At 37.0% G+C, this 13143-nt stretch overlaps 1 protein-coding gene across 1 annotated transcript; it reads right to left on the minus strand.

Annotated features, from left to right (window-relative positions):
- Window positions 1-1589: 1589 nt before the first annotated feature.
- LOC131856483 (glycine-rich cell wall structural protein 1.8-like) lies at window positions 1590-2094 on the minus strand. Its single transcript, XM_059208274.1, has 2 exons — window positions 2087-2094; window positions 1590-1980 (listed from the first exon to the last, which is right to left on the minus strand). The coding sequence occupies exons 1-2, from the start codon at window positions 2092-2094 to the stop codon at window positions 1590-1592; spliced, it is 399 nt and encodes a 132-aa protein (XP_059064257.1).
- Window positions 2095-13143: the final 11049 nt, after the last annotated feature.

Genomic DNA, 13143 nt, shown 5'->3' on the forward strand with positions numbered 1-13143 from the left:
ATGGTGTGTTGTTCATGTTGTTATTGCTATATTTGTTTATTGCATTATTTCTGGTTCACCGATATGCAATATTAATATGCTTTACATGTTTTAAGTTAAGAAAATCTTATAACCGGTAAGATACTGATTCACCCCCCCTTCCCCCCCCCCCTCTTAGTATCTGTGGGAATCCTAACAGTTGATACACCTGGAAAAGCTACAAATATCAGGTTGTGAAATTGGTAAAAGAAGTTGATGATTTTTTTTCATGGGATATAGATATTATAAAAGGGCTAATAATCTTGAGAGTGAATTGCTAGCATATACAACTCAAGTATCAATATGAAATGTATGGAGAAAACCTTAAGCATGTCAAAGAGAACTATGTGATATGTACAAAATATATTGAAAATATATTATATATAAGAGTAAAATTAAGATTTTATTATAAAACTAAAATTAAATAATTAACCAAAACTTCAAATATAAATTATAAATAAATAGCCATTTTACATATTTTTTTAAACTCCTACAAAATTCCATATACACATCAGGTGCCCCCTCTCCCCTTGCGTGATCTCAAATTCTTGAGTCTTCAGAATTAATTTGTTCATTGTTAAATCAAAAATAGTTAGGCTACTTGGCCATTGTCTATTCAGCACCCAGATTTATCATTTGATTGTGTTTTTTAAATAATAAAAAATTAAAATATAATATTTTTTTTCCAACTAATTATTAAATATAGTCAATGGTAAATTTTGGGTGTTGAATAGACATTGTCGGCTACTTTTGAATGACCAAAAAGACAAATTAAATATTAATTGAATCGACAATATACATAAATTTATTTGTTAGTAAAAAAGGTGAAGAAAGTGTTGGTGTAAATAATTATTCATCTTGGATATTATTACACTTACTTAAGTTTACTTAGGAAATGCATTTCATAGTAGTTTGGCTATGAGACACTTGGGTGTTTGTGCCACATTGGGATAGTGTGTGTAGGAGAAATTCCACCTTTTATGGTGTTGATCTTGTTGTTACACTCCACATTCAGTGGGTGATCCACCTTATGTGGACTATTATATTATTTCTCCTACCTACCCTTGTTTCTTATTGAGCCACATGTCATGTTTGTGTGCTCACATATCCCTAGCCTTGCCTATATAAGCAAGCTCATCTACATTGTATGTAATTTGATATTATTGATAATTTTCTATTGATGAGAATACAGTTTATTCTTGTCCTATATTTTGTCTTTATTGTACTTTTCATTGAGTTCTTGATCTTGGAAAAATCTCACATGGTATCAGAGCCATTGGGGCTTCATTGATTCATCTTGAAGAGGCATTATTGCGATGTCAAGAGGCAGATTTGAGGAGCAACATCTTTTGGAGGCGTCCTAGACCAGATCCGACCCCGCCATTGCATCTAGAAGGTCGTTTCCATGAATTTTGGTTATAAAGTCGGCCTATTTTGGTGAGAATTTTTTTCGCCAATTTTGCGAAAAAAAAAATTTCGTCAAAAAAAATATATATATATTTTGGGGGTCCGAAGACCCCCCCCCTAACCCATAGGTCTGCAGGGCTCCTCCGGCACCGACGGCTCCTCCTTCATTGCCCACCAGCAGCTCCTCTGCTACAGCCGCAGCCCACAGCTCCCCCGGTCGCGGCTCCCTCCTCCCACGCGCCTCGACTCCCTCCGCTGCAGCCGCCGCGCCATCGTGCAGCCTCCCGCTGCGCCTCCCTGCCGTGCCGCCCTGCCGACCCGCACCTCCAGTCTGCTGCGCCATCCCCGCTGGCGACTTTGCTGCTGCCACCATCGGCCCCACCACCACCACCGGCACCCAGCCTGCTGCCGGTACCTCCCACCAACCCTCCGGCAGCCCTGCACTGCCGCCATCGCACAGGTGGACCTGCCACCTCCTCCACCACGCGGACAACCGACCCTGTTAGCAGCACACCCGATGAATCCACGCTCGCCACGTGGCAGGAGGCCACTGGCCTGTGGCCACATCATACTGCCACATCATTTTTTGGCCCAGTCAGCAGCCTAGTTGGTTGCACGATCACACTGCCACATCAATTTTTTTGGACCAATCAGATTGCACCACGTCATCACCCAGTCAGCTATGAAGTTTTGACGACGGTTATACGGCCATCAAATTTAACCCCACAGTTTGCTAACGTCATCATTTTTCAAAAAATTTGTAGCCCCCTCTCATTGAGCTTTTTGATTATGCAGTTCAACTTCAAATGGCCATATCTTGCTCATTTTTGCTCCTTTTTTGGTGCAATTTTTTTCGAAATGGGCTAGAATTTTGTGTACTTTCACATGGTGGAATTATTTTCTAATTTTGATGGACAGATTTTTCAGAATTCTTAGTTTTTGGTGACTGTACCTGTCCAATCCCCATTTCTGCAACTTCCAAGTCTCCATTCGGGCTCATACGAACTCCTTTTTAGGTGTTGTTTTTTTTGAAAGTGCGTTATTTTTTGTCTACTCTCAGAATATGCTATTAGTTTGCAACAATTGTGGGTAGAAATTGTACTTTCATCATATGGTCTTATTTGGCCAATTTGGCATTTGTATTGCATAGATCTATCTTTCTGATCTTTTGCTTTGTAGTTCTCAGCCTATTGGGGCAGTTGTAAAATAAAATCAAAAGTTCACCTTGCCATTGTTTGCAAGTGGCCTATTGTACACGCACTACATATAAAGTGCCAAAATCATCATTTTTTGGGGGGGTACTTTGATTGAGTGAATTTGGGGGGGTGTATCTTGTGCTTTTGTGCTATTGTGTTCCTTCCTTTTTGCTGCTATGGTTTCTTCTAAGTTTCCTCTCTTAACTCCTCATAATTATGCTACTTGAAAAATTGATGCATGGAGTAAACTTATGGAAAAAGGACTAACTCATTACATTGATGGAACTATTGTTGCTCCCGCTGATCCTAAGGTTGATCTAGTTGGTCACTTGGATTGGCTCACTAAAAATATCATGGCAATTGGTACCTTAAGAAAGTATGTATCAAAGGATCTCATTTTTCATATTGAGAAGTGTACTCTAATCAAGGATGCTTGGCAAAAGTTTCAAGACTTGTATGGTCAAGTTGATGAGATTAGGGGATATCAAATTGATAGTGATCTCACTATGTTGGATCCCAAGAACTTTGATACTATACAAGATTATGTCACTAAGGCAAATGAGTTGAGGGCACAACTCAAAGATTGTGGCATTGATAAGAAGGATACTCAATTGATATTCAACTTGATAGGCAAGCTTCCACAAGAATATGCAACATTTGTTTCTAGTTTCCAAACCCATAGGATGACAATGGGTTCAAGCTACACAATGCCTACATTTGATGCTTTCAATGAAATGTTGATGATGGAACAAACTAAGTTGATAAGCATGGGCATTCTTAAGGCTTCTAAGTCTCAAGCATTAGTGGCAATCAAGGGAACAAAGGAAATCAAGGAAATGACAACTCAAACAAGAAGAAATGGCAATCAAAGCTGAAGGAAAAAGCACCATCTTCTCCACAATAAGGAGATTCATCCTCTTTGAAGAGAGATAATTCACCAAAGAGGGAGAGACCTACTTGTGCTTATTGTAAAAAGATTGGTCATGAGGAGCATCGTTGCCATTCTAAGAAGATTGATGAGCTCACACATATCATCAAAAAGCATAACATTGATTTGCCTGAAGTCTACAAAAAGGATGATTCATCAACTTCCACTTCCTCACATTCAAAAGGAAAAGGGCAAGCATTCATGGCTTCTACAAGTGGGAAGACTCACTTTTTTGGGACAAGAAAAGGAAAAGCTCTATGTGCTACTATCAGTCATGATTCAAAGAGATGGCTTCTAGATTCAGGGGCTTCTCATCATATGGCATCTTCACAGTCTATGTTCTCTACATTTGAGCCTTGCACCATGCCGTAGATTTTGATGGGAAATCATACATACATGGATGTGATTGGGAAAGGATCTATTGACATTGGGGATAACTCCTTCAATGATGTGTTGTGTGTACCCCACTTGACAAACAATCTCCTTTCTATCTATCAAATCACACATGGTGCAACGAAGAGAGTTGTGGAGTTCACACTTGACTCAATTTTCATTAGAGACTTGGAGACTAGAGCTATCATTGCGACTGGGGTGGTGGATCATGCATCTCGGTTATACTCCTTTTCAGATTTTGTTGATGATGATGATTTCACATTTGATGATTCTACACATGATGATCACACTTCTTGTGATGGTTCAGATTTTGAGGAGAACTTTGGACACTTGAACATGGGGATTCTCACATGTGACCCCATTCTTGAGCCTTGTATTTCATCTCCTCATATTGATATCACATCACCTATTGCACCTGATGATGCAGATAGTGCGACAGTTTTGCCTTCATGTGATTCAGTGCAATAGGATATTCATTGTCTTCTAGCTTTAGATTCATGGGATGATTACTTGACAGACATTGCAGGTTTGTTTGTGGAATCCTACATTGCAGATTTGGGAGACATCATTGATGACATTCATCTTCCCTTTGATGAAGATGATCCTTCTTCGATTGTTGCGAGGGAACACTCTAACCCTCTTGTTCATTCTCTACATGATTATTCTTTCGAGGTTGACATGATTGTGGATACTTATGTACAACAGTTGGTGGAGGTCTCTTTATTTTTTGAGGAGACATGTGAGTCTTTGGGACATGTTCTACATCCATCTCCACTAGATATTGGAGTGCCTTTTTCAGTAGTGTGGCACAGTTTACCACCTTTGGAGGGGGTTTCTTTTAGCATCAACATGGGGACACTTGAGCATTTTTCAGAGATTCCTTTCATCATGAGTTTTCTTCATACAACTTCTCTTCATGATTGGGGAGACTTCATGGATACACCTTTGGTTTTGTTTCTTCCTAAGGGGAGGAATGTTGTTCGACATTCGTGGAGTAGTTTCTTCATACATCGAGCTTCTATCATTGGTGCAGATTCCACATTGAGGGGGGGCTTCCTAGCTTCTCTTCTTCTCTCATATGGGGGGGACCTTTTTCCTCACATGGGGTTTTGTCCTTCACATTCTTCTATGAGAGTTCTCTTGTATGTTTTTCATCTCTCTTTTGGGGGAGGGTTTTTTCCCATTGGGTTTTTCTCTCTTTCCCCACTTTGTGAGAGCTTTCATTGCATTGGTTTTCATGCATTTGCATTTGTTCATGGGTACCTAACATGGCCTAGTAGCCGGGACCCATCTTGCATTGCTTAGTTGCATTGTAGACTTAAGTGCATTCCCCTAAGTTGCACTTAAGGGGGGTATTGGTGTAAATAATTATTCATCTTGGATATTATTACACTTACTTAAGTTTACTTAGGAAATGCATTTCATAGTAGTTTGGGTATGAGAGACTTGGGTGTTTGTGCCGCATTGGGATAGTGTGTGTAGGAGAAATTCCACCTTTTATGGTGTTGATCTCGTTGTTACACTCCACATTCAGTGGGTGATCCACCTCATGTGGACTATTATATTATTTCTCCTACCTACCCACACCTATTTCCTACCTACCCTTGTTTCTTATTGAGCCACATGTCATGTTTGTGTGCTCACATGTCCCTAGCCTTGCCTATATAAGCAAGCTCATCTACATTGTATGTAATTTGATATTATTGATCATTTTCTATTGATGAGAATACAATTTATTCTTGTCCTATATTTTGTCTCTATTGTACTTTTCATTGAGCACTTGATCTTGGCAAAATCTCACAGAAAGTTTTGGAGGGGTGGAAAGTGGAAGTCATATGAGAGGGGTTCCACCTTCCATTTGTTTGCTTGTCAACCCTTATCCTTCTACCTTTCTCACTTTACATGTATTAAAATGGGGAATCTCCCATTTTTTCATGATTGTTTAGTGACTATCTCCCCTACTTTAAGTCATTGGGCCCAACACAATTAAGCAATTATTTTTTGATGCATACAAAAAGTCAAAGTCAAATTTCATGCTTTTTACAAAGTAAATATGCATTTTTTCCCATTACCACTTTTTGGATCGTCCTGGTCCAACAATCACCCCTATCTATTCTCCTTATATCTCAATTATCTCTCTTGTTTTGGTGAATGCATCTTACAATATAATTATATCTACAAGATGAGACATGACCGTACATAGTACCCCTAGCCTACATACTATGTTCCAGTTCCTATGCTTCATGGACTTGATGAAACAACATGTAGCAAGATCTCTAGATCTCTATAGTTTCCAAGCCTTATTTCTTGAATATTATTTTCTTAGGACCATTTTGTATCATACTATTGTGGTGTCTTAGACTAATTAATATTATATGGACTATCATGTATATGTTGGCCCTCATTAAAATATGTTGTAATATGGAGCATTGGTAGCATTTTATTGTCCCTTGCTACCTTGTGTGAGAAGTTCTTCACTACACCTAGTATCAAATTTAGTTTCTCATTAATAATGAGGGGTTTATTATAAATTTATCTACCAGGTTATGAGGTCTTCATGTCTATCATTTTGATATTCTTTTTGGATGCTCTCATGTTGTTTCTAATGTTTATATAGTTGTATCATACGTTTCCCTCAAAGGTTAGGGATTTTGGTTAATATAGTTCCCCAATTTTTCATAGAGTTTTTAAAAGGTATTGTTCCTCCTACCCAAATTTTGTAGAAATAGGATAATCTTGATTGAGTTTTGGGAAAAATTACTAAATTTCACTTCTCTCATTAATACATAAGGATAGAGTAAATTACCTATTTTAAGTAGGGTTCTATGAGTGTCATATTCAACTAGCAAATCAATAACAAAATAATTGAAGGAGCTAAATTTAAAATCATATGACTCGATAAATTATTTTGACCCTTTCGAGAAGTTAAAGGAAATGCTTCTTATAGTTTTTGTTGATCATGAACCTTTATTGGAAGGCTTATGGGCTATCTTGCATGTTGAACATTTGATGTCAAAAAGACACAATTGCATATTTATTTTCCTACCAATTGAGGGAGTTTAAAATTAGAGATGTCATTCTTGATGAATTTTTGAATGATAGATAAATATTATATGCCATATATGTTGCACATAGCATAGTCGTAAAATATTTAGACACCATTAATCAGTTTGAGAATTAATATGTATCAATCTACACTCTTTCTAGGAGGGTAATTTATAGAAGCAATTATCATACAGAACTCAGGATGGAGATTTCTCAAGGAGTAATAAAGTGAAAGAAGCAAGGAATCGTTGAGGTATCTTTCTTTCTCATCTACTCCATAAGGCTATTAGAGGTAGAAAACACATGATTTTTTTTTTAAAATTGAGCCCAATAAAACAAAAGATATAGTAAAATAAGTTAATATGATGTTTATAAAGACCAAAATATTATGTAAGTTTGCAAACATTGGGGTGGTAGAAAGGCTTGGTGCAATGGCAATGATTCAAGTCATGCAAACTAGGATGGAAATTAGACACGTTCAAAGGGAGATGACCCAAACAAGAACATGGACAATAAAATGTGGTAGAAAATCTTAATGTTCGTTCTTCTCCTCCACTATAAACAAAAGAATCACAATCATAAGGCCAACAACATCACATTGATTCTTCAGCTCTAGAGCAAGAAAATAAACAAAGTGATCAAGTAGACAAAGAACCTAAATCCTTCAAAGAGACTCCTTTAGATTAGGAATACATAGAGGTGGAAGATTTAAAGGAAAACATAGAGGACATTTGTATAAAAGATGCACATAAAGAATAGGTGGATTTTGAGTGAGAGGAAGAATAAGCATCTAAAAGTCAAGATGTCCTTGTATAAAAAATTACCAAGAAGAGCATGTATTAACCTATGAAGAAAAATAATTGATAAGCTCAATAGAGGGTCATGTTACTATTTACTAAGTTGTCATTAGTTTTATGTTCAAAGTCATCCTATATACTCTAGTCGGTTAATACTACTGAAATACTCAGTCGGTAAGCACTAAAGCAGTCGGTTACAGAAGAAAGAAGTCACAGAGTTTAGTATACACCGAGCTGTCTACTGAGTAACGTTCTATGTCTACTGAGCAGCAAAGAAGGTATACCAAGTAATCTGAACCGAGTAGAAACGTGTTACTAGATTCATTGAACCTGGAAACATATGTGGAAACGGGTTACAAGATCGAGGAACAGGGAACCGTTATCACATAGGAAATTGCACTTCTCGATTTTATATGATTTTGAGGACATATATCCAATGAAATAATTTCTAGGGTTATTCATTCGATGAATCATGTTTGTAAGATTGAAGCATGAAAAGATCACCGTCCTAAGAGATCTATTTATACAGAATGAATTGAGGATCAAAAAAGAAAGTGGAAAGCATGAGACATGCATGTTAGATAAGTTGTAAAGGAAAATCATGAGAAAACACAATGTGTTGTGACTGTTATGACTGACATAGACATTCAGAGGTCACCGAGATAGATTTCAGAGAACAGTTAAGGGACAGAGTAAACAAAAGGGTTTACTGAGTTAATTTATCAATTACCGAGGTATGCTATGAGAAAGCTAATTTCATATTGAGCAAATAGAATCTGCTATAACATTTCAGATGTAAAGTTGCAGATATTTGTAAAGATTTTGATTGTATTATTTTGAATTATAAGAGAAACCTTTAACAGGGTAAAAGACTCTAACAAGGTCTATAAATTTGTAAAGCCTTTAACTAGGTGCAACATTTAGTATAAGTGTTGTAAATCCTTTAGCAAGGTAGATCTAAAGATCTTGATACTCCTAACAGGGTAAGCTATCAGAAACAGCTAAACATGTAGCTCTAACCGAGCAACCTTTATTATTTCAGTAGTGAAGTTGTGGGTGTCATCCCCACCGCAGTTTTTCTCTCTAACAAAGAGTTTCTACGTAACCAAAATATATGTTTTATGGAGTGAAATATGTATGAATGTTATTTCTATGTTTTAACTTTATATTATGTTTCAGCAGTATTCAGTTTATGCTTAACAGTAAAGTTATTGTGGAAGAAAAGTTTTGAAGTACTGATTCACCCCTCCCCTCTCAGTACATTAGCTTTCCATATTGGACCTAACAATTGGTATTAGAGCTTTAATCTTGGAAAAGGGTTTAACAGCCTAAAGAGAAAGATCTTACCAATGGAAGGCTACAAACATTCTCGGAGAATTATGAATCTTCAAGAAGAGTTGGATCATGCTAATCAAGTGATTGCAGACATGCAAAGACAAATGCAAAAATCACTGAAAGTCAGAAGAATGTTGTCTAATGATTTACAGGACTCACAAGAGCTGGTGGAACAAATTGAGACATCATCTGAGAACAGTATATCTGAAGAGACTGAAGAAATGATTGCAGATCTAAAGGAAAAGAACAAAGCACTGACCGATCAGCTAAAAGCAATGAAAAAAGAACATGAGCATTTCAGCACACAGATGACTGAAAATCTTGATCCATTGAGGACAGCTGAGGATAACATAAGAGATATAGAAAGAGAAAAATAACAACTTGAAGCATTAGTGTCTGAAAAGAATGATGAAATCACAAGGATGACTAGAATTCAATATAATTTGTCTGATCAATTGGGTTATGCACATCATGAAGTAAATGTGAAAGAAAATGAGAATCAAGCATTGAAACTTGAAGTATCAAGATTGACTGGTGAACTTGAAGTACAAAGGAAGTCTAAAGAAACACTGAAGAAAAGTTATGAAGCATCAAAAATGTTGGATGAACAATTGAATATGAGAAGACCCAATAAAGATGCAGGACTCGATTACAAAGGAAAGAACTCTACTGAGGAAGGAATCCACACCACCGAGAGAGGAGAATCATCAAAGCAAGCTGGAAACAAGAAGAACATCAAAGGAAAGAAGCCTATTTGCAACTACTGTGGAAAACAAGGACATACTACCAACATGTGCCAAATCAGAAAAGGTAAGCAACCGAATGTCACTAGGTCTGATGGTTATTGTTACAATTGCAATAGGTATGGTCACACATCTAATCAATGTAGGACAAAGTCTATTAGCAATTATCAGAAGGCAAAATTCAAGGGGTTTTGTAAAAACTGCAATAGATATGGACACAGTACCGAGAAGTGTTGGTTCAAGAAGAACTATATGTGGTCTGCACACTGAGCAAATACTAGAAGCTACCAAACTCACATAGATCTTAATCGACAACATACTATAGTACCATGGGATTACAATACAAAGATATGGTGTGAATGTTGTGGAAGATATGGACATATAAGTGCCAACTGCTTTATAAGGTTTGGAATGAACAACCGAAGATCATGGAGAAATCTTGGTATGGCATGCTTTCATTGTCACAAAGTTGGACACTTAGCTAAAGATTGCAGAGATCAACCTAGAGGAGATACTGAAGAAATAAAAAGAAAATTACAGATGATTTGGAAAAAGAAGGAAAATGGGTCAACTAATGAAGAAGGCACCTTACCTACCGAGTTAGGTGCATCTACTTCAAATTAATCGGTAAAGGTATGAAGCGACTACATTTTCTCAAGGTTATATCTTAACAGTTCCTATTTTATCATGTACTTAATTCCAAAATCTGCATAGCTAAGATGCAATAGCAAGTTTGAAATTTTATCTAGTCTTTTGGAGCACCAGAGAGTCGGTAAATGCAGGAAGCCTATCTAGTCGGTAAAAGCATAAAAAGGAAGGTAATCGGTTTAAAGGAACCGAGTGCATTTAATGTTTTTTGACCTAATTGCACGGAGCCTGATAAGGTAAAATGTGTACTTAAAGCTCTTTGCGTGGTCATTTTACACTTACCAAGTTTTCAGAAAGCAAAGCTAAGCGATTCAAAGGCAATCAAACCTCTCCCGAGCAAATTTCAAGGTATTTATGTAACAATCTCAACACATTTCCAAAGCCAGTTAACCGATCATTATTAGTTGTGAATACCTACTTTATATTTACTAAGTGGAAAGTGTTTGCTGGTTAAGTTTCAACCCTAAGCTCTTTCATCAGTAGATATCCAAAGTTTGAAATGGCTCCAAAGATTCAAAAACCCGTTGTTGTTGAAACCATTGAGAAACCCTCACTGAAATATTCCTTACCTCCCAAAGTAGCATCTGAACCGGATGATAAAACTACATTTTCACTCATTCTGGATAGGGTTCTACTGGTTGAGGATGTCAAATTCTACACTAAGTGTCGTGTTGAGGAACTAGGTCATACTGAGATCAAGGACATGTATGATGAATTATGCACTGATGGGAATTTGGATAGCAAATATGAGCATATCAAAGTCAAGGGATTAACCAAAGCCCTAACCTACCCATGAGTCTTCAAACCCCAATGGGTTAAATTTGTTTTGAGAAGAGTTCATGATGACTTTATGTGGTTAGAGGAGCAACCATTCAAAATCACCAAGGAAATCATTCACTTAATAACCAGATACCCTATATTCAACCATGCCCGAGCTCAAAAAATGATAGCACCGAAAGAATTGATCACTTTAATCGGAGTTGAATCTGATTGCAGAGGTCTGAAATTGAATAATGTTACAGATGTAGAGCTGAAGTTTGCAATTAGAGTCATAGGTTATTGTTTCTTTCGATCAGCAAGGGAAAATAGTGTACCATGTGTAGCTGTTGATTTAGCATACAAAATTGTGAAAAAGGGTACGAAGATTGACCTATGTGAAGTGTTGTTGAAAAATCTATTTGAAAATCTCAACACCATAAGGAAGCCAAAGAAGAACAACTCAGCAAACGCACTAAAGTTTGGGTCACTCTTGGTATGCATGTTTTTCTATTTTCAGAAATTCTTTCCATCAGTCGGTAATGTAGTTTGGGAGCTACACCGACCAATCACCCATCAAATAAATGACTTCATCAATCAACTAGGTGATAACTTCAATGAGATAATGGATGATTACTTTAGCAAATTTCAGTAAAATATGCATAATAGGTTCAAAATCCCACCTCAGGTAGTGGAGAAATATAAGGATGATATATGTTTTGAAGTAGACACCGACTATTGTTTTGTCAATGCAGTAGAACCAAGAACTCAATCTTTGCCTCCTATGGGTTATGAGATTGATTCTAATATTTCTCAACATTAGATAGATGCCTTTCTTGCACTTCCAAGGCATGCTACCGAGATCAGGTACGGTACCTATGAAGAGGTCAAAGAAAAATTTAAGATGAGCATTGTAGTACCTAAGGCTACAAGGAAAGAAACCAAAATGATCAAAGTATTAACAAAGAAATTTGGAGAAGGTTCTTCCTCCACTCCTGTCAAGAGAGATCAACTCATCACCAAGGAGGAATCTAAAATCCAAGAAGCAGCAATTACATTAAGCACCGAGTTGCCAAAAGGCAAAATTTTGAAAAGAAAGAAACAAGATACATCACAGGTATCACCTACTCCTCCAGTGAAGCACCCCAATACTAGATCATCTGTAGTGTCACCGAGTAGGAAGCAGAAAAATGTTGCAATGCCTAAGGTAACAAGAACTTATAAGAACTCTACTTGGAGACTCATTTTGAATAAAGAGTCAAGCGACACCGAATCTGAAGACGTAAGTAAATTTCAGATTGTTAAGAGTACAAAGGAAAATGTACATAGTGTTGATAATTTTTGCACAAATCTGAAATAATATGGTGGATTTGGAGCATTCAGATATGCAAAATATGACTCCAGAACTGAAGATGAGAAGAGACAAATAGAAGAGGTAGTTGTATGCACACTTCTAAAATTCTGAGTAGTTCCATTGGAAGTTACTGAATTTCTTCCTAAATCATTGTATTCACATATTGACACTAGGTGGCAATATGCTCTAGATTCAGAGAAACAACTTAGAGAAAGAGTTTTGGTACATCTCTTTCTAGACATGTCGGTAGAAGACATAAGGAAACATTTGAAAAACTATAAGATCAACTTTCAAGTAAAGCAAAGCGCCCTGAAAATGATGAATGGACTTTACCTTGAAGTTGAGGAGGAAACCAAAATCAGATGGCAAGAAATTTTCCAAATCAAGAGTGCTGATGAGCAAGGTGAAGTTGAAATAGTTGATATCACCGAGCAAGATCCTATGTCAACTATACAAGCTTGATGAGAATATCATGGACACCGAGGCACAAGAACAAGAGATGATAGAAGGGAATGCCTATGCC

Source organism: Cryptomeria japonica, chromosome 7 (assembly GCF_030272615.1).
Source record: "Cryptomeria japonica chromosome 7, Sugi_1.0, whole genome shotgun sequence".
Classification (NCBI taxonomy): domain Eukaryota; kingdom Viridiplantae; phylum Streptophyta; class Pinopsida; order Cupressales; family Cupressaceae; genus Cryptomeria; species Cryptomeria japonica.